General features: G+C 43.4%; 1 protein-coding gene across 1 annotated transcript; it reads left to right on the top strand.

Annotated features, from left to right (window-relative positions):
• Positions 1 to 988: 988 nt before the first annotated feature.
• DSTN (destrin, actin depolymerizing factor) lies at positions 989 to 26,917 on the top strand. Its single transcript, XM_075862939.1, has 4 exons — positions 989 to 1,163; positions 11,262 to 11,533; positions 20,536 to 20,612; positions 25,045 to 26,917. The coding sequence occupies exons 1-4, from the start codon at positions 1,161 to 1,163 to the stop codon at positions 25,152 to 25,154; spliced, it is 462 nt and encodes a 153-aa protein (XP_075719054.1). The 5' UTR covers positions 989 to 1,160; the 3' UTR covers positions 25,155 to 26,917.
• The last annotated feature ends 99 nt before the right edge of the window (positions 26,918 to 27,016 follow it).

Genomic DNA, 27,016 nt, shown 5'->3' with positions numbered 1-27,016 from the left:
GTTCACACGGAAGTGCTTCCGTGCGACCTTCGTGGTTTTCACGCACCCATTGACTTCAATGGGTGCGTGATGCGCGAAAAACGCAGATTTTTAGAACATGTCGTGAGTTTTTTTCAGCGCACTCACGCTGAGCAAAACTCACGGACTGTCTGCATGCCCCCATAGAGTAATATAGGTGCGTACGACACGCGTGAAAAGCACGCGCGTCGCACGCGCGTATATTACGCTCGTGTAAATGAGGCCTTAACAGAACTCCCACTATAAAGATCTGCTATAAAATTACGGTGAACATTAACTAAATAAACAATTAGTACATTTGTTGGAGCACTTAGCGTTGGTGGGGCCCATAATAAGTTTTGCTATGGGGCCCTATGATTTCAGTGTACGCCCCTGCTCATGACCCCCTGGAACTACATGTTATTCACTGCTCAGTTCAGAGAACCCCTTTATTCATGCTGCCACTGACCACAAAATTGCCTCTAAAACGCCACAAACCAAAACGCAGTTGTGTGTAGTGCATTTTATATTTTACTATAGGCTTTAACGTAACATTTGGTCACACTAAAAGAAAAGCCAAAAAGCCATTGAAAACACTACAAAAAAAGCACAAAAACGCAGCAAAACGCTGCATGTGAATCCAGCCTGACTGATATAGCTCTGCCTTTTTTTGTTCTATATGCTTATATAAGCATTTCATTCTTGTGATTTCCGCCAATTCTTTTTAATTGGTTACATTTTTCAATAAAGACAGCATATACAAAAAAATTATTGTAAGGCTGCTTTTCTAATAAATGTAACAACAAAGGGGGAAAATGAATAACAATTTCAAATCCATTTTGAGCAGCAGACACAATAAAAAGTGAGTGAAAATGATGTATCTTGTATACATATATATCACAGGTGAAAACTAGTTATTCAGCCTTTGTACAGCAGTGTTTTTCTCCTCCTCCTTTGCTCTGAATAGCCTGTAAGCCAACGCCACCACTGCGTGACTACGAGCTAAGCCAGTAATAGGCTGTCATAGGTGATATTCTGTAACCCTCAAGAACACTTCACCTGCACAGCATCAACAGGTGCAGACACAAAAGACAGTTCCACATCTATCATTTCCTGACAAGTTCATCCCGGTCTCTCTGAGCTTGCACTGATCCACTGCCAACATGGTGAGTAATGGGAATTTAAAAAAAAAAAAAACAAATCTACTTGTCTAATAATATTGATCATTTTATATGTCATTTAATGTAATATTTATTTTTATATTTTTATTTATTTTTATAAGTAACTATATTTAAGGAAATGATTTTCTTTTTTCCCCCGGAAAGAATAAGGTGTAAAAACAAGACATGTACTTTTTTTTAATTCCTAATTACTTCTTGTATTTATAAATCTTGTATTCAGTAAGTATATGCTTAATTTAGAAATGCAATTTTGAAAGCATTGTTATTTTTAATTGATATTAATAATAATTAAGACATTAAGAAATTCAATATCATAAAAAACGAAACTTTTTTGAAATGATAACCTTTTATATTTTCATAAAAGTAGAATAGAATTTTAAAATATTTTAAATGTTTAATGAGGGCAAAAGAAATAAAAAGTAAGTAAATGTAAAATGTTGAGCATTGTCGAGCAGTCCACATTTGTATACATGTTCATTCACCTCAACAAAGGTTCTTGGGTTTGAATAAACCTAGTTTATGTTTTGGGTCATCTAGAATCGAGCTTATAAAGGGGGTCCTGCTGCTGGGAGCCCCTGAGATCAACTAATAGACAGAAGAACTGCAAGGCAAATATGTGTTTTCCCTGCAGGGAAAATAAAACATGGCAAGGTGCCCATTGAAACCAGGTTTTTATTATATGTAGTTTCTGCTGTCATCTGTTATTCTTATTGTATACCGGAAAATCCAATACAATTAATTAGGCGCATGTCTGCTGTCCATAAGAGCCAAAGTTTTTTGGGCTATACCCAACACCCTTCCCCAAGGAGGTTTTTACTTGCCATTTTACTTTTATGTAGGTTAATAGAGAACAATGAAGAACTATTCTGAAACACATAGATACCAATGACTCATTCCATTAAATATACATGTCGGTACTTACTGCACTGCCGTACAAGTTCTACCTTAAAGGGGGAAAAAATTTCACCTATAAATGTTCTGGCCTATTGTACAGAATTTGTGTCTATGCAAATATGACCGCGTGTTGAGTTGCGTGGTATAAGATGTCATGCTGGTTACTGTCAGGACAGGTGACATTCAGTTATGTATTACCAATGATCACAAGTGAATTATTTTCTTCAATGTAAAATGTTAAGCTAAAACATTAATATGGATGTAAACTGTTTGCAGTGCAGATCTTGTCTTTCCTCTGCATCAAAAATATCCAATTACATAAGGCTCCCCCAAGAGAGGATCCAAAATGACAGAGCAAGCTGCAGGCAATTTCCCTAAAGACCAAGAACATAGAAGGATTAACTCTATATAGTTTAGAAATATGCTTTACAATTAGTGCAACATACTTAATTAAACTAATATAGTTAGAAGTGAAGAGTTTTATATTTATTTTACTATTCAAAATGCATTTATAGATTATTATAACTATGTTTTCTAAACGGGATGTTCACTTTTGCAAAACAAAAATTCATTATTGCTCCAATACATCTAAAATGAGAATCTAAGCAACTTTGCATAGACTTCATTAGAAATCTACAGTTTTATGTCTACAACTACTATGCAGTCCTATGTGTCTCTATGGTAACAGACTACGTACAATCCCTGTGTAGTGTGGTCCTGCAGTCATGCTGTCTTTCATACGTCTTCTTCTTGTTAATATACATTTAATAGGTTACAAGAAGTAGGGAACAAATGGAAGGAACTATAAATGAAGAATGAGACAGTATAGGGTTTGTTTGTAGTCTGATACCATAGGGACTCATCGGTCTGTAAAGGAGCTGTAAACACAAAACGGTAGGAGTTGTTTTGGTACATTTTGTTTGCAAAGTTAGTTCTTTTTTTTTTTTATTAGGGTGTAATGGAACAATAAAAAAATGGTTGCACATTGGGTAACAATGCAGCTATAAACGACAGTCTGGGTCAGTGGAAAGCTGGCTTACAGCCCCAATGGGCACTGTGCTGAGGTAAAGTATATTAGTGGTCCTTACTGTTCCCTGTGTTTGTTTCTCGTGCAATTTAAAAACTTTTTTTATTTTAGTTTGAAAAAAGTTCCAGCATCATGAGGAGGGACAATTGACGTACATATTTCACATGACTGGAAATATTCCTGTAATAAACTCATTTTTGTATGTATTTGAAGGCTACTCTGGTTGTGCACTGTAAAGGATATCCAGTTGTTGGAAAACTACAATCCCCAGCATGCGCTGACAGCCATGTCTGGTCATGCTAGGAGTTGTAGTTCTGCCAGTGTCTTCATGGCTATGGATTACAAACAAATTCTGTGCACAGTCTAATAATACAGCCCCTGTGTCCCCCATTCTATTGACATTAGGCTTAAATTAAATGGGAGCAGTGGGAGTAGAGTAACACATGATTACAGGATCTTACTACACACAGTGTTTGTTTTTTGTATGTAACCATGGAGACACATAGGTTTGTATGGGAGCTGTAGACACAGAACTGTAGGATTTTCTTCTTAATCAAGACCATCTGGAAAGTTGCTTTTTATTATAGATGCATTAGAAAAATTAAACATATTTTACTTACCATATCAGTGGTCGCAAGTGACTATGACCACACTTAAAACGATATCATGCACTAACCCCCATAAAACATACTTTAAGGTACTTTTTCAATGGTATAAAACACCATACAAACTATCGAAAATGTATCCAAATGTATCTGAGAAACGTTGCAGAGTATGTGGCCAAGTGGGAACATTATTGCACACTTTTGGGGAATGCTCATTCCTTACTAACTTTTGGCTCTCCATCAATTACCTCAGTATTGAAGATATCATATAGATTAACACCAGAACTTGCATTACTAAGATTGGGTATTGCCTTAATCCCCAAACCCCATAGTACAGGTATGTGCCACATTCTAATAGCTGCCACATTATCTATTGCACAAAATTGGCGATCACCCCCTATTCCCAAACTAAACCAGATAGGTGATAACATTAATAATAACTATAGATACGAATATATGTTGGCATGTAATCAACACAAATGGGTTCACTTTTACAGTTCTTGGGAAAGCTGGAAAACTTCCAACTTTGCCTCTTTAACACCTTAATCCGAATTGAACTTAATGAAGTTGACAAGTATAGATATCATCTTTAGGTTTTATTTTCTGTTCCTTTCTTTTATTATTTTTTTTTTTTTTTTTATGTTTTTCCAACTATCAAAACTTAAGTTGGGTAGATTGAATGTAATCCACCAAAATGTACTGCTGTTGTACCTTTGTACAAGTTACCTTATACTTAAAAGCACAATAAAAACGATTGAAACAGAATAATGAAACATAATTTTTCTAGGCGTTTACATTTATACAATTAGATATTGCTTCATATAGACATGTATACATCTGTCACACAGGTGTGGCAGCCACTTTGTTGTTATTTTGTCTTTGTTTCATTGTCATTTGCTCGGCGGTTTTTCATACTGATGACCTATCCACAGGATAGGTCATCAGTATATAATCGGTGGGGGTCCGACACACGGACTCTGCATAGATCAGCTGTTCCGGCTGCCTCCAGGCACCGAATGTTATGCAGTGGTCGGTGTGGGTAGCAGATGGCTCTGTACACTGTACAATGGCAAGGCTGCAGTACTGCAACTCTGCTCCTATTCACTTGAATTGGAGCAGAGCTGCATTACTGCAGCACGGCCGCTATACTGTGATCAGAGCCATCTGCTTCCGGCGCGGACATCCGGTGTCCGAAGACAGCCGGAATAGCTGGGTGTCAGACCCCCACCGATAATATACTGATGACCTATCCTGTGGATAGGTCATCAGTATGAAAAAACACTCTATGCCCGGACAACCCGCTTATGACCAGTACAATAGCATATGTCACATGAGTGTTGACGGAGGTGAACATACTGCAAAGTGAATAATTTATCAGAGCACCAGGTGCATGATCGATGTGAAACAAAGAAAGCATCTGCATAATTCAGGAGGGAAAATATGAATGAACTATATAAAGTCATTATATGTCATACATTTAACATCAGCGATCATATGTGCATTGTGCATGTAAGTAGAGGGCACTAGATCTGACAATGTGCTGCTGGCAAAACATCATTTTCTTATTGCCATGGAAACCTCTGTTTATGCCGTGTTTGCATAGTGCAATAATACAGTTCACACCCTCGTTGGTATTTTAAATCTATTTTCGCAGTGTAACTAATAAATAGATCCTTTGTATAATGTCAAGTATAAAACCCTTGTATGTGTTTGTGACAGGGTTAAAGAATTGTTTTGTTCTTCCATCACTTATGATATGAATATGAGGACATCACTGGCAGTGACGATGTTTTAAAAAAAAAAAAAAAAAAAAAAGGCCATTCCTGGTTCTGAATTATTTTCTTAGGACCCCTTTTCCCAGAATAGCTCAAATAGATCTGATACTAAGACTGATATAACATTGGGCTGGTACTTAAAGTAAACCTGTCATAAAACAGGTGCAAGTTAAATATGGGTGTAGTTAGGTGTTACTCTAGCTGAGGTTGACTTTAGTTCAGTGGAAAGTACTGCAGACATCATGTAGCTGCCCTTATTTAAAGGAGTTGTCTCATGAAGACAATTCCTGTCCATACACTCAATTTTGTGTTTTCCATGAAAACTCACACTTATATTTATCAAATTAGTTGCAAATTGACTAGAAAATATAGTCAAGACATTGACAAGGTTAGAAATAATGATTTTTATTTAAAATAATAATTTTCTCCTTCAAACTTTGCTTTCGTCAAAGAATGCTCCATTTACAGCATTGCAGACCTTTGGCATTCTAGCTTTTAATTTGCTGAGGTAATCGGGAGAAATTTCACCCCATGCTTCCAGAAGCCCCTCCCACAAGTTGGATTGGCTTGATGGGCACTTCTTGCGTACCATACGGTCAAGCTGCTCCCACAACAGCTCTATGGGGTTGAGATCTGGTGACTGCGCTGGCCACTCCATTACAGATAGAATACCAGCTGCCTGCTTCTTCCCTAAATAGTTATTGTATAATTTGGAGGTGTGCTTTGGGTCATTGTCCTGTTGTAGGATGAAATTGGCTCCAATCAAGCGCTGTCCACAGGGTATGGCATGGCGTTGCAAAATGGAGTGATAGCCTTCCTTATTCAAAATCCCTTTTACCTTGTACAAATCTCCCACTTTACCAGCACCAAAGCAACCCCAGACCATCACATTACCTCCACCATGCTTGACAGATGGCATCAAGCACTCTTCCAGCATCTTTTCAGTTGTTCTGCGTCTCACAAATGTTCTTCTGTGTGATCCAAACACCTCAAACTTCGATTCGTCTGTCCATAACACTTTTTTCCAATCTTCCTCTGTCCAATGTCTGTGTGCTTTTGCCCATATTAATCTTTTCCTTTTATTAGCCAGTCTCAGATATAGCTTTTTCTTTGCCACTCTGCCCTGAAGGGCAGCATCCCGGAGTCGCCTCTTCACTGTAGGCGTTTTGCGGGTACTATTTAATGAATCTGCCAGTTGAGGACCTGTGAGGCGTCTATTTCTCAAACTAGAGACTCTAATGTACTTGTCTTGTTGCTCAGTTGTGCAGCGGGGCCTCCCACTTCTCTTTCTACTCTGGTTAGAGCCTGTTTGTGCTGTCCTCTGAAGGGAGTAGTACACACCGGTGTAGGAAATCTTCAGTTTCTTGGCAATTTCTCGCATGGAATAGCCTTTATTTCTAAGAACAAGAATAGACTGTCGAGTTTCACATGAAAGCTCTCTTTTTTCTAGCCATATTGAGAGTTTATTCGAACCCACAAATGTAATGCTCCAGATTCTCAACTAGCTCAAAGGAAGGTCAGTTTTATAGGTCCTCTAAACAGCAAAACTGTTTACAGAGGTGCTAACATAATTGCACAAGGCTTTTCAAGTGTTTTCTAATCATCCATTAGCTTTCTAACACAGTTAGCAAACACAATGTACCATTAGAACACTGGAGTGATGGTTGCTGGAAATGGGCCTCTATACACCTATGTAGATATTGCATTAAAAACCAGACGTTTGCAGCTAGAATAGTCATTTAGCACATCAACAATGTATAGAGTGTATTTCTGATTAATTTAATGTTATCTTCATTGAAAAAAACTGTGCTTTTCTTTCAAAAATAAGGAAATTTCTAAGTGACCCTAATCTTTTGAACGGTAGTGTATGTCGGGCTCATCTAAATTTCCGCAATGTAATAATGCATTTGCCCTTTATCAGCTGATACCGACCAGATGTAGTATTACAGATAAATGAATGCCCATGTTATACATGGACAGCTTGAGTCCACTGGACAGAAGTCGCTCTTACAGATCAACAGTTTTTGGAGATAATTTGACTTCACACCACACATTATCTTATGTACAGATACCGCATAGTCCTTCCTAAAACATAAGACTTAACCAGGGGCGTATCTAGGAAACACTGGGCCCCATAGCAAACTGTTGACTGGGTGCGACACACAGCCCGCCCTCGAAGATAGTGCCCCCTTGAAAATAGTGCCATACAGCCCTCTCCTGTAGGCAGTGCAATACAGCCCACCTATAGACAGTGCTATACAGTGCCACCTGTAGACAGGGCTATACAGTCTCCCCGTACAGTGCTGTACAGACTTTTCTGTAGACAGTGCTATACTTTCAAGTATCACAGAGGGACGATCGATGCTGCACGCAGCGGCAAATTTATTTTTCTTTTAAGCCACGGCTCTAATCCCACCCAATCCCCGCCCATACACACCCGTTTCAGCCGACACAGTATTATGCCCCATAGTGCCCCCCACACAGTATAATGCCCTCTAGCTGCCCCCACACATTAAAATGCCCCCATAGCTGCCACCATACAGTATAATGCCCCCATAAAGTATAATGCCCACACAGATGCCCCATACATTATAATGCCCACAGATGCCCCATACAGTATAATGCCCACAGATGCCCCATACAGTATAATGCCCACACAGATGCCCCCATACAGTATAATGCCCAAACAGATGCCCCATACAGTATAATGCCCACACAGATTCTCCCATGCAGTATAATGCACACACATATTCCCCCATGCAGTAGAATGCCCAAACAAATTCCCCCATACAGCATAATGCCAATAGTTGCCCCATGCAGTATAATACCCCCATAGCTGCCCCACAGTATAATGCTCCCCATAGCTGCCCCACATAATATAATGCCCCCATAGCTGTCCCCACAGTATAATGCCCCCACAGTATAATGCAGCCCATACAGAATAATGCCCCCATGTAGTAAAATGCTCCTGTAGCTGCCACCATATCAGCCCCCCTTCCCTACCCAGTGTAATGCTCCATAGTGCCTAGTAGAAAAATAATAACATAATTACTTACCTATCCCTGTTCCCACGACGGGTGGAGGATCCTTCTCCTCTGGTCTGTGTTGTGAGTGACTCGGCGCAGACAGGCGCGATGATGTCACAACATCTCGCATGCCTGTGCCGAGCCACTCATGGCAGAGTGAATGCTGGAGCATTCGTTAAGCGGGACCAGCGCAGTCAGCACTTTGTGGGTACAGGGGCCCTGTCGGCCCCCCAGGCTTAGGGGCCAGTCGCAATTATGACCGTTGTGATCCCTAGAGCTGCGCCACTGTTACAGTACCCTATGGCAGAGCAGGGAGATACCTCCCTGCTCTGTCATAGTGCTCAATAGCATCTGTGTCTGAAGGACGCAGACACTATTGTATGTAACGTCGCTACCGCTGTAGCAGCCATAGCAGCAGATAGCGGTGCCACTGGGCATGGGGGGCCTGAGATGGCTGGTGACATGGGCCCCCTCATGCCATGGGCCCCGTAGCAGTTGCTATGGCGGTAGTTACACCACTAGACTTAACGGGTTTGCCCCATCTGGACAGTCCCTGTCCATATGATCTATTAGGGAATTTGGACGTCAAAGATGGGATTCCTCCACTTAAACCTCTCTCTCTGAACAAGAGCACATATACTTAGGTTTGACTTAAGCATGTGCCACATGGTCCTCAATTTATTTGAGTAGGTGCCATGTATACTACTGCAAATGCATGTGGCTTTCCAGCTGATCATTAGGTTAGAAAAGATGGTGATCAGCTGATCGCTGGGATGACTTCAGGGGGTGGTGGATATCTGAAAGATGGGAAGAAATAATGCAACAAATTACATTAATTGGGAAAATATTCCTTTTTTTTTTCATTGATCACCTTCCAGTTGGGTAGCAGCAAATTTGTATGGCCCTAGGACAACAGTTATTGACATCTTCCTCCTAAATAATATTGACTAGGCTTGAGAATGCCTTCATTGAGAAGGGGAAACGTTGCTGTGAACCTGAATAAATTTACAATTTTTTCATCTGGAGTGCTGCTTCTTCATCTGCAGTATTGACTATGCAGTGGTACTTGGAAAATGAAACAGGTTTTTTTTAGGCATATCTACTCCAGTCTGGTCCTGGATGAAAGGCTTTACTTTCTTGTCATTATTATAATAGCACAGTCAAAGAGAGCATTTTTTAAGTATACAATGCTAAGGGCATAAGTACAGCATGTGCAATTCAACCTTCAAAGGTATTCACTGTAGATGAATAGAAAACATTGGCACGCAGCCTGGGAAACCATTCAGCCTTTTCAAGAAGAATGACCTAGTCAATTGGTTTTAAATTACTCTCCAGTCTTTGTGAATTGGCTTCTCTGTCAATACTTTTTCAATGTACTAAACAGTAAAATGTGATTTTCAGATCACTTTCTATTGCAATTCTGTACTTGTCTTAATGGAATATATAACAGCAGTCTACATAGATGAAAGCTATATTTATTAGGAAACATATGTGTTAGGATATTTGTCTGGTATTAACAATAAAAGTATTTTAAATATTGAAAAAAAAAAAAGCTGTAAAGTCTACAAACTTTGTTTTGTATTTTCTTTATAATGTTATGTTATATTTGTTCTTTTTCATTCTCACTATTATATATAAACATTGTTACATACATTGATACTTTTTTCCAACATTGCTGAACTTAAACTATCACATATTGACTTAAATGGGTTATCTCATCATGACAACTCCTGTTCAAATGCTTTATTAGGGCATATGAATGTTATAGAGGAAGGTTCACCATTTTGGATCCACTTTATGAGCCAAAGCGGAAACCTGCTAACAAGCTGCAGGAGAAATGTTTGGCTGGCAGCGGCTTTCCTCTCGCAAAATCAAATGTTTGCCGGTGATCTTGCATATTAAAACCTTTTTTAACATTACCCCTTTAAGGCCTTATACAGACGGCCGTGTTTGGACCGGATGTCGGCCATATTTCCCAGACCAACTACAGTTCAGGGAGCCGGGCTTCTAGCATCATAGTTATCTATGGTGCTAGGAGTACTTGCCTCCCCGTGGGAATACTATCCCGTACTGAAAACGCGATTACAGTATAGGACAGTATTCCCATGGAGAACCAGGGACTCCTGGTATCATAGAAAACTATGATACTAGGAGCCCGGCTCCCTGAACTGTGGTCGGTCCTGGAAATTTGGCCGATACACGGTCCGTATATCACAGACCAAACACGGCCGTCTGAATAAGGCCTTAGGGTATGTTCACGCAGAGTTTTTTGCAGGCAGATTTTCACCTGCCGCAATGAGGGCCGCAGGCAAAAAAATCCGCGAAAAATGCTTTTCCTCCCAATGATTTCAATGGGAGGTTAGAGACGGAAACGCGGGAAGAAAGAGCATGTCACTTCTTTTTCCGACGAGCGGGAAAAAAACACCTCCACCTCCCATTGAAATTAATGGCGATTTCGGGCGTTTTTCCGCGCAATTTCCTCATCAAAAACAGCACCAAAAAACTCAGTGTGAACTAAGCTTTAGGTTCAGTTTTTTCATGAAAATGTTTTTATATATGTGCTCAGAGAGTTTCATCTATGTTTCATTCACTTCCACTAGTCCAAAAACACCCAAATACGTTGGCTTCCTGTGTAAGTATACGTGAGAGGGAATTTATATCGTTATCTCCTCTGGTCCATATACCTATTTGGATGAATGAATGCTTTGTACAGCATTGCGTACCATTAGTAATTGTGCTTTTTGCTCTTTTCACAGGCATCAGGTGTCCAAGTTGATGACTCAGTCGTCTCGTTGTTCCAAGAAATGAAGCTCAAGAAGTCTGGGAAGAAAGCCGTTTTCTTTGGCTTCAGTAGAGATGAGAAATACATCATTGTGGAAGAGGGGAAAGAAATTTTGGCAGAAGATTCAGCTAATTTTTTTCCACGTTTGAAAGCATTATTCCCTGAAAACAAATGTTGTTATGCCTTGCTCGATATTCACTATATTACTGGAGAATCAAAAAAACAAGACCTGATTTTTGTTATGTGGTAAGTTGATGGTTTCATGTAGAAGAAGTAGATTTTTGTTCTTCCATGAATCACTTTAAGGGGGGATTCACACGAGCGTGTATTCGGTCCGTGCGGGCCGCGTGGTTTTCACACGCCACGCATCGACCAATACAAGTCTATGGGGCAGTACAGACAGTCCGTGCTTTTTGCGCAGCGTTTGTTCGCTGCGTACAAAACACGACAGGTTCAATAACTCTGCGTATTTCGCGCATCACGCACCCATTGAAGTCAATGGGTGCGTGAAAACCACACAGGTTGCACGGAAGAACTTCCGTGCGAACCGACTGAAACAGCGCACCAGCTGTCAAAAGGATGAATGTAAACAGAAAAGCACCACGTGCTTTCTGTTTCCGAACATCCAAACGGAGTGCCTTTGAGATGAGCGAACCCGGACAAGCGAACCGAACTTCACCGGGTTCGGCCGAACTCGTTTTGGCCGAACCCGGCAAAAAAATGTCCGGTACGCGACGTCAGGACATAGTCACTGTCCAGGGTGCTGAAAGAGTTAAACTGTTTCAGCACCATGGACAGTGACTACCGATCCCAATAAACATGAACCTGTAAAAAAAAACGAAGTTCTGACTTACCGATAACTCCCGGCTTCTTCCTCCAGTCTGACCTCCCGGGATGACAATTCAGTCCAAGTGACAGCTGCAGCCAATCTGTAATGGCAGGAAGGAGGTGAAGGGAACAAGTGAGCCCTAATCTACCCACCGCCCTGTCCCTGCCTACTTGCAACGACCCGCCCTAGGCGACGGGGTACAACTTGGCGGCGGTCCCTACGCTGTCTAAGTGCAAGGGAGTACAAACAGGGAACACGCAAGGGAATACAGTAGCCCATGGAACTCCACGAGGAAACGGAGCGGTGAATGAGCCAGTCAAGATCAGGAAGTAGTGGAGTATACAAACGGGAGCACGGAGCAGAAGCAAGCCAGGGGCAGAGCAACGCAGGATAAACGGAACTGAAGCAAGGCAGAAGCACGGCAGAAGCAGGCTGGAGCAAGGCAGCAGTGGGGCCAGGAATCCAAGAAGAATAACAAGCAAGGAGGAAGAGAAAACGGCAGGTATAAATGGACAGGGGGCGGAGCTAACTCTGACTGACCAGGCCGCGATAGGCTCTCCCACTCCTGAGCCTGCCACCCTGATTGGTGGGAGCAGGTGTCAGTCTCAGAGGTCTGGCCTCAGGTGTCGACTGATTAATCCTGGGAGTATACCCAGACGTAGTGCCTGGCAGATCCTTTACAGTACTCCCCCTTTTATGAGGGGCCACCGGACCCTTACTAAGAGGACCCGGTTTAGTGGGGAAGAGAAGGTGGAACCTCCTGATCAATACCCCAGCGTGAACATCTCGAGCAGGTACCCAAGTCCTCTCCTCCGGCCCGTATCCTCTCCAATGGACCAGGTACTGGAGGGAGCCCTGGATCATCCTACTGTCCACAATCTTGGCCACCTCGAATTCCACCCCCTCAGGGGTGAGAACGGGAACAGGAGGTTTCCTCGAGGGGGACCAGGACAGGGAGCAGCGTTTCAGGAGGGAGGCATGGAAGACGTTGTGTATGCGAAAGGATGGGGGCAGCTCCAGACGGAAGGATACAGGGTTGAGGACTTCAATGACCTTATAAGGTCCAATAAATCGGGGAGCAAACTTCCTGGACGGGACCTTAAGGTGCAAGTTCCTCGACGACAACCACACCAGATCCCCGACGACAAACCGGGGGTTAGCAGAACGTCTACAATCAGCTTGAATCTTTTGTACGCTCTGGGACGCCTCTAGGTTCTTCTGAACCTGGGCCCAGACTGTGCACAGTTCCCGATGAACGTCCTCTACCTCGGGATTATTGGAACAACCAGGGGAAACGGAGGAGAACCTAGGATTAAACCCGAAATTACAGAAAAACGGGGAGACCCCTGACGAGCTACTGACCCGGTTATTCAGGGAAAATTTGGCGAGGGAAGGAATGAGACCCAATCAAATTGACAGTCAGAAATGAAACACCTTAAATATTGTTCCAGGGATTGGTTAGTCCTTTCCGTTTGGCCATTAGTTTCGGGATGGAAGGCGGAGGAGAAGGATAGATCAATCTCCAACTTTTTACAAAAAGCTCTCCAAAATAAGGAAACAAATTGTACCCCTCTGTCCGAAACGATATTGACTGGGGCCCCATGGAGACGCAGAATGTGTTTCATAAACAAAGAAGCTAACGTCTTGGCGTTAGGTAGTTTCTTAAGGGGCACAATGTGGCACATCTTGCTGAAGCGGTCTACTACCACCCACACCACCGACTTGCCCTGAGATGGAGGCAAATCGGTGATAAAATCCATGGAGATATGGGTCCAAGGTCTCTGGGGAATGGGCAAGGAACGTAGTAAGCCCGCAGGTCGGGACCTAGGGGTCTTGGACCTAGCACAGACCTCACAAGCGGCGACGTAAGCCCTAACGTCTTTAGGGAACCCAGGCCACCAATAGTTTCTGGTAATGAGGAGTTTGGTACCCAAGATGCCAGGATAACCAGATAGAGCGGAGTCATGGTTTTCCCTGAGTACCCTTAGCCGGTATTGCAGGGGGACAAACAGTTTGTCCCCAGGGAGGTTCCCGGGAGCTGAACCTTGATCAGCCGCGATGTCAGAGGCTAAGTCAGAATCAGTGGCAGAAACAATTATACCAGGGGGTAAAATACAAGCAGGATCCTTCTCAGAAGGAGGATTAGCCATGAAACTACGTGACAGTGCATCAGCCTTAATATTTTTGGACCCAGCCCTATAGGTAACCAAGAAATTAAATCTGGTAAAGAATAGTGCCCAACGAGCTTGTCTAGGATTAAGCCTCCGGGCAGATTCTAGGAAAACCAGATTCTTGTGGTCAGTAAGGACCGTTACCTGGTGTCTGGCCCCCTCCAAGAAGTGACGCCACTCTTCAGAAGCCCATTTAATGGCTAAAAGTTCGCGGTTGCCAATATCATAGTTACACTCCGTGGGCGAAAACTTCCTAGAGAAGTAAGCACAGGGGCGGAGATGGGTGAGGGAGCTGGTACCCTGGGACAAGACGGCCCCCACTCCCACCTCGGACGCGTCAACCTCCACAATAAATGGCTCCCTTTGGTTGAACTGAACCAGCACGGGGGCCGAGATAAAGCACTTCTTGAGAGTCTCAAAAGCCTGGACGGCCTCAGGGGGCCAATGGAGGACATCAGCACCCTTGCGAGTGAGGTCCGTAAGAGGCTTAGCGACGACCGAGAAGTTGGCAATAAATCTCCTGTAATAGTTAGCGAACCCCAAAAAACACTGTAGCGCCTTCAGGGAGGCAGGTTGGACCCATTCCGCCACAGCCTGAACCTTGGCAGGGTCCATGCGGAATTCATGAGGAGTGAGGATTTGACCTAAAAATGGTATCTCCTGTACCCCAAACACACATTTTTCGGTCTTCGCAAACAGATTATTTTCCCGAAGGACCTGGAGGACCTTCCTGACATGCTCCAAGTGCGAGGACCAGTCCTTGGAAAACACCAGTATGTCATCAAGTTACACTACAAGAAAATTACCCAGGTAATCTCTCAGAATTTCATTAATAAAATTCTGGAAGACGGCAGGGGCATTACACAACCCAAAGGGCATGACTAGGTATTCGAAATGACCTTCGGGCGTGTTGAACGCAGTTTTCCACTCATCCCCCTCTTTGATGCGGATAAGGTTATATGCCCCCCGTAGATCGAACTTAGAGAACCATTGGGCCCCCTGAACCTGATTAAAAAGATCCGGAATCAAAGGAAGGGGATACTGGTTCGTTACTGTGACCTTATTCAAGTTCCGATAATGCACGGCCTAAGACCACCATCCTTCTTCCCCACGAAGAAGAAGCCAGCACCTACAGGAGAAGTCGAGGGGCGAATGAAACCCTTGGCCAGGCATTCTTGGATATACTCCCTCATAGCTTTACGTTCAGGACATGAAAGATTAAATATCCTCCCCTTAGGAAGCTTGGCACCAGGCACCAAATCGATGGCGCAATCGTAATCTCTATGAGGGGGCAACACCTCGGAGGCCTCCTTAGAAAACACATCAGCGAAGTCCTGAACAAACTCAGGAAGCGTGTTTACCTCCTCTCGGGGAGAAATAGAGTTAACCGAAAGACATGACATCAGGCAATCACTACCCCATTTGGTGAGATCCCCAGTATTCCAATCAAACGTGGGATTATGCAGCTGCAACCAGGGAAGACCTAATACCAGATCGGACGATAATCCCTGCATCACCAGTACAGAGCACTGCTCCAAATTCATGGAGCCAACACGGAGTTCAAAAACAGGAGTATGCTGAGTAAAATAACCATTAGCAAGAGGAGTGGAGTCGATACCCACTACCGGGATAGGATAAGGTAAATCAATAAAAGGCATTTTTAGAGACATGATATTAGCAGATGAGCCCGAATCCACGAAGGCACTGCCAGTGGCAGACCGGCCAGCAAACGAGACCTGAAAGGGAAGCAAAATCTTATTGCGTTTAGTATTAACGGGAAATACCTGTGCGCCCAAGTGACCTCCCCGATGATCACTTAGGCGCGGAAGTTTTCCGGCTGCTTATTCTTGCGCCTGGGACAGGTGTTCAGTAGATGCTTGTCGTCCCCACAATAGAAGCAGAGACCATTCTTCCTGCGAAACTCTCTACGTTGTCGAGGGGACATGGAGGCCCCGAGTTGCATAGGTACCTCCGAGTCCTCCGTGGAAGAGCGAGGAGACGGGACCTCGGGGGGAATCGCAGGGCAGTCAGAGGGGAAAACATTGAAACGTTCAAGCTGACGTTCCCTGAGACGTCGGTCAAGTCGTACTGCTAGGGCCATAACCTGGTCTAGGGAGTCAGAAGAGGGGTAGCTAACCAGCAGATCTTTCAGGGCGTCAGATAATCCTAACCTAAACTGGCACTTTAGGGCCGGGTCGTTCCACCGAGAAGCTACGCACCACTTTCTAAAATCAGAACAGTATTCCTCAACAGGTCTCCTACCCTGACGTAAGGTCACCAGCTGACTCTCGGCTAAGGCAGTCCTGTCAGTCTCGTCGTAAATGAGACCGAGGGCAGAGAAAAACCGATCAACGGAGGAAAGTTCAGGGGCGTCAGGAGCCAAGGAGAAGGCCCACTCTTGGGGCCCTTCCTGGAGTCGGGATATAATGATACCCACCCGCTGGTTCTCGGAACCTGAGGAGTGAGGTCTTAGGCGGAAATAAAGTCTGCAACTCTCCCGGAAGGAGAGAAAAGTCTTACGGTCCCCTGAGAACCGGTCAGGTAACTTGAGGTTGGGTTCTAAAGGTGAGGTGAGGGGTACTACAAAGGCAGCGTCAGACTGATTGACCCTCTGAGCCAGGGCCTGGACCTGTAGGGAGAGGCCCTGCATCTGCTGGGTGAGGGTCTCAAGGGGGTCCATGATAGCGTCAGCGTAGAAGAAATGGTAGACTAGGTAAGGGCTTGTTATTATGTAATGGCAGGAAGGAGGTGAAGGGAACAAGTGAGCCCTAATCTACCCACCGCCCTGTCCTTGCCTACTTGCAACGACCCGCCCTAGGCGACGGGGTACAACTTGGCGGCGGTCCCTTTGCTGTCTAAGTGCAAGGGAGTACAAACAGGGAACACGCAAGGGAATACAGTAGCCCACGGAACGCCGCGAGGAAACGGAGCGGTGAATGAGCCAGTCAGGATCAGGAAGTAGTGGAGTATACAAACGGGAGCACGGAGCAGAAGCAAACCAGGGGCGGAGCAGAAGCAAACCAGGGGCAGAGCAACGCAGGATAAACGGAACTGAAGCAAGGCAGAAGCACGGCAGAAGCAGGCTGGAGCAAGGCAGCAGTGGGGCCAGGAATCCAAGAAGAATAACAAGCAAGGAGGAAGAGAAAACGGCAGGTATAAATGGACAGGGGGCGGAGCTAACTCTGACTGACCAGGCCGCGATAGGCTCTCCCACTCCTGAGCCTGCCACCCTGATTGGTGGGAGCAGGTGTCAGTCTCAGAGGTCTGGCCTCAGGTGTCGACTGATTAATCCTGGGAGTATACCCAGACGTAGTGCCTGGCAGATCCTTTACACAATCACAGGCCAATCACAGGCTGCAGCGGTCACATGGACTGCCGCGTCATCCAGGGAGGTGGGGCCCGATGTCAAGAGAGGCACGTCACCAAGGACGCGTCACCAAGGACGCGTCACCAAGGCAACGGCCGGGAAGTTCTCGGTAAGTACGAACTTTTTCTTTATTTTTAACAGGTTGCTGTATATTGTGTTCGGCATTCACTGTCGAGGGTGCTGAAAGAGTTACTGCCGATCAGTTAGCTCTTTCAGCACCTTGGACAGTGACGGGCGTCGACTCGCCTCATCTCTATGATGGCGGCAGCGCGAAAATCACGCAGCCGCTCATCATACACGGATGACACACGCAGCTGTCAAATGTTTTTTGCGCGCGCAAAACGCTGCATTGTTTGCGCGCGCAAAAACGCAACGTCCGTCTGTATCTGCCCTAAGGGTAGGAACCCACACATATCGTAAACACTGAGGATTTTCCGCAACGGATTAATTGCGGAAAACTTGCAGCATTTTACAGTACCAGCAGTGTGGGTGATATTCCAACAAATCTCGTCCCCACACTGCGGTAAATATCCGCTGAAAACACCGCACATAGATTGACCTTCAACCGCAGCATGTCAAATAATTCTGCGGATATGCAACTCTTCTGTTGCAGGTTTACCCATTGCATATAATGGGATGCTTAAACCCGCAAACAAAGCAGTGTGTGTTGCGATATTTGCAGACTCACCGCGATGCGCTGCAAAAATCGCAAATTAAAAAAACAAAAGAATAATAAAGTTATTCCTACCCCTGCTTCTTCTCCAGTCCGGCCTCCCTGGATGACGTTGCAGGCCACGTGACCTCTGCAGCCAATCATAGGCTGCAGCATCACATGTCCTGCAACGTCATCCCAGGATGCTGGACTGGAGAAGAAGCAGGGGTAAGTATAACTTACCGAGCAGAGGGAGGCGGTAAGTATGAAAGTTGTTTGTTTTTTTTCCGGCGCTGCTTCACAGCGGAAATTCCGCCGGAAAAAACGCATCACAATGTGGTGCTATTTTCCGGATGGCATGAACTGTGGTGTTCAGGGTAGAGACGCTGCGCAGCCGAACGCAGTGTATCCGCACAGAATACGTTGTGTGTGTTCCTACCGTAAGGCCTCTTTACACAGTGTTTTTTTTGTAGCATCCTTTGTAGCATTTTAAGGGCAGATTTACACAAACGTGATTTTCGTCCGTGCAACCCGCGTGATTTTCACACGGGTCGCACGGACCTATACAAGTCTATGGGGCAGTGCAGACTGTCCGTGAGTTTTGCGCAGCGTGAGCTGCGTAAAATTCACGACATGTTCTATATTTCGGCGTTTTTCACGCATCACGCACCCATTGAAGTCAATGAGAAGAGTTGGGTGCCCCATCTCCACCAAAACACATCTGAAATTGGCAGTATGTCGCTGCACTAAAGCCGCACTTGGTGAAACAGGGGTCAGGTAACCTGTTCTCAATATAGGTGCGAGTCCCAGAGCTAGGACCCGCATCTGTCAGATATTTATGGCATATTCTGTGGCATCTAAAGGGTTAAACGGGTGAGATCGATAGCAGCAGGGATGCCCCCAGGGGGATTTAACGACTCCATGCTCTGTTTACTTATTCGGCTGCAGCGCCGTAAAAAGGCTACTGCATCGGAATAAAGCCCGTTTGTGACCGCCGTAAAAACACTATGGAGCGGTCACTAATGGTTTAAGCCAATATATTGGCACCCTTATCTAGTCCTACCTACCTGGTTAGCCTGATATCTATAGGAATATTTGGCTTGATTAGCCCATTTTAAAGATTTAATAAAAATATAAATATTTTTTCAGCGTTCTTGTCCAGGCGATACTTTCTACTATAATAGTACTACATTACTATAATAATACTGCAAAACTTTAACAATACTACATTACTATAACAATACTACATTAGTATAATAATAGCGCTATGTTTAAACTTAACGGAAATTTAATTAGCGAGTTTACTCCGCGTGCTTTTAATTAACCATCACGTTTTCCTGTTTAAGTGTCGCTAAATGTAGTCTGGGTGCTCAGTTGGCAGCGTTTGTCAGACACAAAAATGGCAAGATTGGGCAGCCCCTTTTTAGATAGTGCGACAGTGCCCTCTGTAGATAATCCCACAGTGCCCTCTGTAGATACTGCCACACACCCACCTGTAGATAATGCCACAGTGCCCCCTGTAGAGAATGCCACCCCCCTAGATAATGCCACAGTGCCCACTGTAGATACTGCCACAGTGCCCTCTGTAGTGAATGCCACCTGTATATAATGCCACAGTGTCCACTGTAGATAATGCCACACACACACACACACACACACACACACACACACACACACACACACACTCTGCTGGAGGTGCCCCTCACGTCACTGCCCATAGACATTGACGTCAGGGGATTCTCCTGGGTTGGAATGTGATGTCAGGGGCAACCCCAGAGCTGGTGTCCCAGAGCAGAGCACTAGTATAGGCTCTGCTCCTGACAGTAATGTCAGGGGCAAGCCCAGAGCCGGAGTTCCGGGCAGAGCACTACTAGCGCTCTGCCTGGGTCTCTAGCTCTGCTCCTGACATCACTGAGCATATATAGACAGTGATGTCAGGGGCTTCCTCAGAGCAGGAGTCCTGGGTCAGAGCGCTAGTATAAGCTCTGCTCTGGGGCGTCATGCAGGAGCGCCGGCACACTCTTCCTTCGGCCTGCTCTCTCCTCTCCCGAGTGAGCCACAGTGCCCCGCGGGCCGCAGATGGCAGCCTTAGGGGCCGCAAGTGGCCCGCGGCCCGCATGTTCGATACCCCTGATCTAGGGCACACCCAACAATGCCATACATTTGCTTCTGATTAAAAAGGTTTGCTTTATATAGTATTAAATACAAAACTTTTTATTGTTTATCTAGGGCTCCAGAGGATGCACCTATCAAAGAAAAGCTACTGTTTGCAAGCTCAAAACCTTACTTAAAACAAGCATTTTCAGGTATGTGGGGAATAAACTGATTGAAAGGTCTGTGCTAATAATGGCTGAGCTCCCCATTTTGTTAGATTATTGTCTCCCTCTTCTGTTTCATAGATGTTGATAGGTCACATAAAACATAAATATGAAAGCAGAATTTAGAAGTGTGGAATGTTTCAACTACTGTAACAGGATGGCTCCATAATTTAGAACTGGATATCATAACTTTTTTTTCCATATAGAGGTGCAGAGGGATATGTAGTTTGTAGTTCTTGGGCTCCAATGTCTCCAAACTCTGTCAAACTATCATGCGCCGTTTATAAGGGCTTATTCAGACAAACGGAACATACGTCCGTGCAACGCGCGTGATTTTGTCGCGCGTCACACGGACCTATATTAGTCTATGGGGCCGTGCAGACATGTCAGTTCTTTGGGCGTTTTTCGCGCATCACGCACCCATTGAAGTCAATGGGTGCGTGAAAACCACGCATGTCACACGGAAGCACTTCCGTGCGAACTGCGTGATTCGCGCAACAGCTGTCAAAAGGATGAATGAAAACAGAAAAGCACCACGTGCTTTTCTATTTACAAACATCCAAATGGAGTGTCATAATGATGGCGGCTGCGCGAAAGCCGCGCATCATATGATGCTGCCACACGGAGCCGTTAAGTGCCTTTTGCGCAGGCAAAACGCAGCGTTTTTTGCGTGCGCAAAAGGCACACGCTCGTGTGAATCCAGCCTAATGCTGGTGTCTTCTTATGTGGCAGAGGGGACTTTAAACCCCCTCAGGCGCCAGGGCCAAGGTGTGACTGCTACCTCTGCACCCCCCATTTCTCCTCTAGACGTGTATTTGACACTTCCATATAAATCCCCACATGCATAATTAAATCAAGGAAAGCAGTAATGCTATTATTGATATTTGTATAATCCAATTTATTACTGGTTGTTATAGATCTATTCTGTGTCAAACTGGGCTACCCTGGGGCCCCCAGAGGAGATGATCCGAAGGGCCCCATCCTCCATCTATATAGAACATGTAGAAATGCATCTCAATCTTTGCTGTTATCATTGCACACATAAGACATATCATCAATAATATCTAATTAGTTATTATTGAATCATCCCATAAGAAATAGTCAGCAACAAATGGTGTGGTCTACTGCTGGATTATTGGGGCCATTATTGTGTCAGAGCAGGGGCCAGCTGGGGGGGTTCCCTAGTATCTGTTATGGAAGCACCAGTTTAACAATTCCCAGGGTGGAGGTTTATGGAATTGCTAGGTGAGCGATTCCCCAAAGGCTGCTGAATACTGTCAGGAATGAGCGTGCAAATAAATCTGCAACCCCAAATCCATCACAACTCCGATCAACAGAACCTAAGGCTACTCTATGGTTTTTGACGGAGCCCACCGCAAAGCTGGTTGGACTTTGCAGCATGGAACCCAGGTTTCTTTAACAGAGTTCATCGTTGGATAAGAGGTGCAATGCAGGCAATACCAGAGCAGAAACCAAGACAGCCTAAGGGTAAACAGAAAGTCCAAATCACAAAGCTAGTGGATATCAGGCACTGCAGATTTCAAAACCAGCCGGGAGCAGAAAGTCCAAATCAGTAAGCAAAGGGTAATCCAAAGACAAGCTGAGGTCCAGTTCCAAAAAGTGCAAATAGTCAAAAAGTACAGTGTATAGTCAGTAGCTTGATCAAACACGTGGAAACAAGGAAAATCACAAGCAAAGAAAACAGAACCAACCCAGATTTAAATACTCCACCCTCCAATTTGACATGAAAAAAGACAGGGAAGTGGAAGAGGCTCGACAACTAAAACCAGAACTGCCCAGAAGCTAGACTAGTAGTTATAGAAATCTTAAAGGGACGGACGTTTCCTAACAGTACTCTGGTGTGCCTGTCCAACCCTGTGCCTATCCAGCTGACAAATGAGGACATTCTAGATAAGCCTCAAGATTTAGACAGCTTAAACTTAGAACAGGCAGTCAGAACATGCGCTAAATTTGTTACAGTGGTGCATGCTGTATGATAGCATCTTGCTAGACATGTTAGACACAGTTCTCTTCCTCACACCACCTCTTGGTTGGCTTAATTTAACTTAAAAAAAAAAATTGTCCCAAACTTTAGCTTACGTTGGCTCATTTAAGCACTTCCCCTTTTTTTGCTTAGCCACATCCACTTTTCTAGACACTTTTAAAAACTTCTGTTTTATGGCTGTAAATCAAAAATTCATATGTCTAAATTGACTTGCAGAAAAAAAACAAAGCAGCGCAACCTAGGCCAAAATTCTGACCCAGGAGCAGAAATAGTAAATCATTCCCAATATCTTTTTTACATGCATTTTATCAGACGTTTTTTAGGTTATGTTGAAAATCTTATGGAGGAAAAAAAAAACAAGAAAAAATGTACATACCTGTAGCATATTGCGTTTAAAAAAAAAAACAAACAAAAAACACCATTTACCCCTTGAGGACCAAAACTATTTTGAGCTAATGACCAAGCACTGTTTTTCATTTTTTCCTCCTCGCTTTCCAAGAGTCATAACTTTTATATATTTATATCAACATAACCATATGAGAGCTTGATTTTTGCTGGACGAGTTTTTTTTTTTTTTTAACTGCACAATTTTTGGGTCTATATATTATATTGCTTCACTTTTATAAAAAAATTTAAGGGAAGAAACTGAAAAAAAAAAAAAAAAACTGCTATTCCCACATTGTTTTTCGCATTTCAAATTGACAACGTTCTCTATTCGGTGTAAATACAATACATAGAACTTTATTCTATGGGTCAGTACGATTACAGCGATACCAAATATGTATAGTTTTTTTGTTTTACTACTTTTGCACAATTAAAACTCTTAAACCAAATTTATTTGTTTTTGCATTGCCGCTTTTCAAGATCCGTAACATTTTATTTCGTCCGTCGACGTAGGCATATGCTTGTTTTTTTTTGCGGGACGAGATCTAGTTGTCATTGGTATTATTTTTGGTGGGAGGAATAGAAAAAGAAAAATCGCAGTTTTTGTGTGTTTTTTTGGTACGGCGTTCACCCAGCGGCTTAATATGTTAACTTTAATATTCAGGTTTTTTTTTTTTTATTACATTTTATTTAATGGTTTTCATTTTCTATTTTTTTTAGTCCCACTAGGGGACTTTAGATACTTCTGATCGCAGATATAAATGCTTTGGTATACTCAGTATACCAAAGCATTATTGCCTGTCAGTTTAAAACTGACAGGCAATCTATTAGGCCATGACACCTGCCCTGGCCAGTGCCTTTATTAGTCCCCTGGCTGCCGTAACAACCAGTCGACGGATGGCGATGGCGTTCCGCAGATCGGTGACAGAGGGAGCTCCCTCTGTCAAACCACTTAAATGACCGCTGCATTTAATTGCTAAAAACGGGAGGGATTCGAGGTTTCTCCCATCCTTGTCGTTGCGCGGGAGCCTGGCTGTCATTCACAGCCAGCCTCCAGCGGTGATCATGTGGGCACAGCTTCTGTGCCCACACGATTACAATCATGTACATGCACGGCGGAATGTGCGGATGACTGTCTTTCTATACTGTGCATGTACGTGATTCTGCGCCTAGCAGTTAAAACGCCAAGAACAAAATGCTGTGTGTGTGGACCTCATCATGATTTATTATAGACTCACAGCAAACCAAACATCTGACTGCATTGTTTTATTTTTTAAAAAAACAACAAAAGGCCAAAAAACAACCGATTTGCATAGGGTCATCAAAGATGCTACAAAACACTGTGTGTAGTACCAATCTTCGAATAGAATGAGACTCCATCCATCTTAAAACGACAGTTAAGATCTCGGACTATATCAAATCAATAACCTCTAATATATAGTTGAGAAGTTCTGAAGGCATGAGAAGTCATAAAACTTATAAATGTTATAAATACTTATACAATAGATACTGTGCTAATATGTGTCTAAAAGGAGTCATCTAGATTAGATAACCTAAGTTACCTATCCGGGCATGTTTAAGTAATAGAGCATGTGAAATAATCGCCTTCCATTAATATCCTGGTTTTGAATGGCCATGATACAGACCCATCTTAGATTATAAAAATTTATGGTAATCTAAGTGTTCAGGAGAACTGTGGAAATCCAGGAGTAGCGGTCCTAATACGGGGCATAAAATGTGTGAAACTGGCGAAGCCAGGAGGTATGCCAAGTGTTGTATGTTAAAGGAACACTATGGTCAATACAGATACATTGTTATTTTTAGAGCAGGGCCTGAGAGGGGGGTACATGACACAGGGATTTAAAGAAAATCAAAGAGAGAATCCATACATCATGCAACATCCGCTCAGGCCCTGCACTCGGCAGAACAATGTGCATCCGTGCTATCCAGAGTCACATTAAACATTGTTTATATAAATCAGAATACATTTTCTGCAAAGCATTAACAAAATTTTTTCTCTTTTTTGTTTAGGAGTCAATAAACAGTGGGAGCTTCACAGTCAAGATGACCTTACCGTTGATCAGCTGGCGCAGAAACTCACAAGTTGCAAAATTAAATCATTGGAGGGACATCTTTTATAGATATTTAGTGCCAGTAACACACTAGCTGCTTAAAGTGAATCTAAAGCCCTTTAAGAAAAAAAATAAAGAATTCCTCGAATGCCAGATCACTTCTGTCTACTCTATCATTTAGAGGCCATGGCACTTCCATGTTTAAAGGGGGGGGGGGGGGGTTCGGGTCATTTGTAATATGCACTGATTAATGAGAAATTTAGCTTTGTTTCTTCAAACCTGTGTGAAAATATACAGCCTTGGGGATGGAAATTCCTTGGCGGTGTGATGTAACCCTGTATGAAATGTCACAGCAGGTTTTTGGCCACAAGTTTGTGAGAATGGGGTCCCAGGGCCAAATTGCTAATAAACCCCCAAAGAGTCAACACATTTATTTTTATTTTTTTTAGTTTAAAGAGTACCTGTCATGTCCCCACAAATCCTAATCTTCTGCCATAACTGAATTCCTCCCTTTCCCCCCGATTTCAGAGCCATTTTTTGGTGTTTTTAGGTGCCTCCATTGCCCCGCATTGAGCCTCAGTTGCCCCTGCATTTAGCCAGTTCATGACGGCGCTAACAGGATAAATTATGAATAAATTGGCGTCAACGGGGCGTAAACATAACCTGCTCTGTCAGAATTACAGTTGTCCAAGACTTAAAACATGGCCTTTACTTGAAGGAGAAGAGGGAGTGCTGCAAGTTTCTAAGCTAAACAACATTTATATTTGGTTCCTGACCCAAGATCCCAAGGAACGCTTTAAATATGCACAACCATATAGTAAGTCTATGCATGCACTCACAGTATGACTATAAGGCTTGTCTTAGTATGCAGTCCTCACATATATGATATTTTTGGGTTTAAGTCCACATTAGCGCTTGTGTATTATAGGGTGGTTCAAATATTTTCCTATAAAACTTACAGATTTTTATATTTTACAATTGTTAGTAATACAAGTAACCAATGGATGCAAATACAATTCTAAACAGTTTGTAGTTACACATATCAATGCACATTTGTATGGTTATGCTATATCAAGAAAGAATATCCTCCATCTGTTAAAACCAGCTATGAAATCAACATCAATGGAAACCAGATTCCCGTTTCTTCTATGTCATTTAGCTGATCATTGACTGTCACAATAGTTCTACAGAGGGTTAATCCCAATAAACCATACAACAGCTCTGATGGACTGATCTGCTAGATTCCAGGCCGAGATAATCATAAGCAATGTGTACCCGCTATTATTGCCTTCATTGCCTCTACTTCCCTTGCTCAAACCAGACCATGGACCAAATGCAATGTAGTACTATCCCTACTTTTTGTGTTGCCCCTTTTTGGTTGGAGACTTTACCCCACAGTCAACCATTTTCTCACCATCACATTTTACTGAAGGAGAAAAACTAAACACCTACATTGCGCGGTCCATCGTTCAACTGGGAGTTGTGTGACCAAATCAAAAAGATCCAGATTTTTGGTCTCTTAATCCGTAGAAGATGCCACATGTAGTATAGAAACTTGGATGAATTTTTACTCTTGATTAATATGCGCCAAACTGAATTGTGTTTGAGGTAAATAATAGAAATGGTGTAGTTATTGTATGTTGTTCTAAAGTGGTTGGAAATTAATCTTTGATATAGGAGTTTAGACCTTACACAATGTCCATTATCGGACTTCTCTGCCTTGATGAGTTTTTCATCTCGAAGTATCATCTAACCTTACCTAGACAATAATACAGTATATACTGGTTGTAGAACTGTTCTTCTATTCCTTATTGTTATATAACTTCACATGAACATTACTGACAATGGTCAAAAGATGAAAGATTGTAAGTAAATAAAATCCAGAAGACAGAATCAAATATTCAATTTCTGTTTCATTGAAAATGTGTGTG

This window comes from Rhinoderma darwinii, chromosome 4, assembly GCF_050947455.1.
Source record: "Rhinoderma darwinii isolate aRhiDar2 chromosome 4, aRhiDar2.hap1, whole genome shotgun sequence".
Classification (NCBI taxonomy): Eukaryota; Metazoa; Chordata; class Amphibia; order Anura; family Rhinodermatidae; genus Rhinoderma; species Rhinoderma darwinii.
The sequence above is the reverse complement of the archived record's forward strand: the minus strand, read 5'-3'. Positions and strand labels throughout refer to the sequence as shown.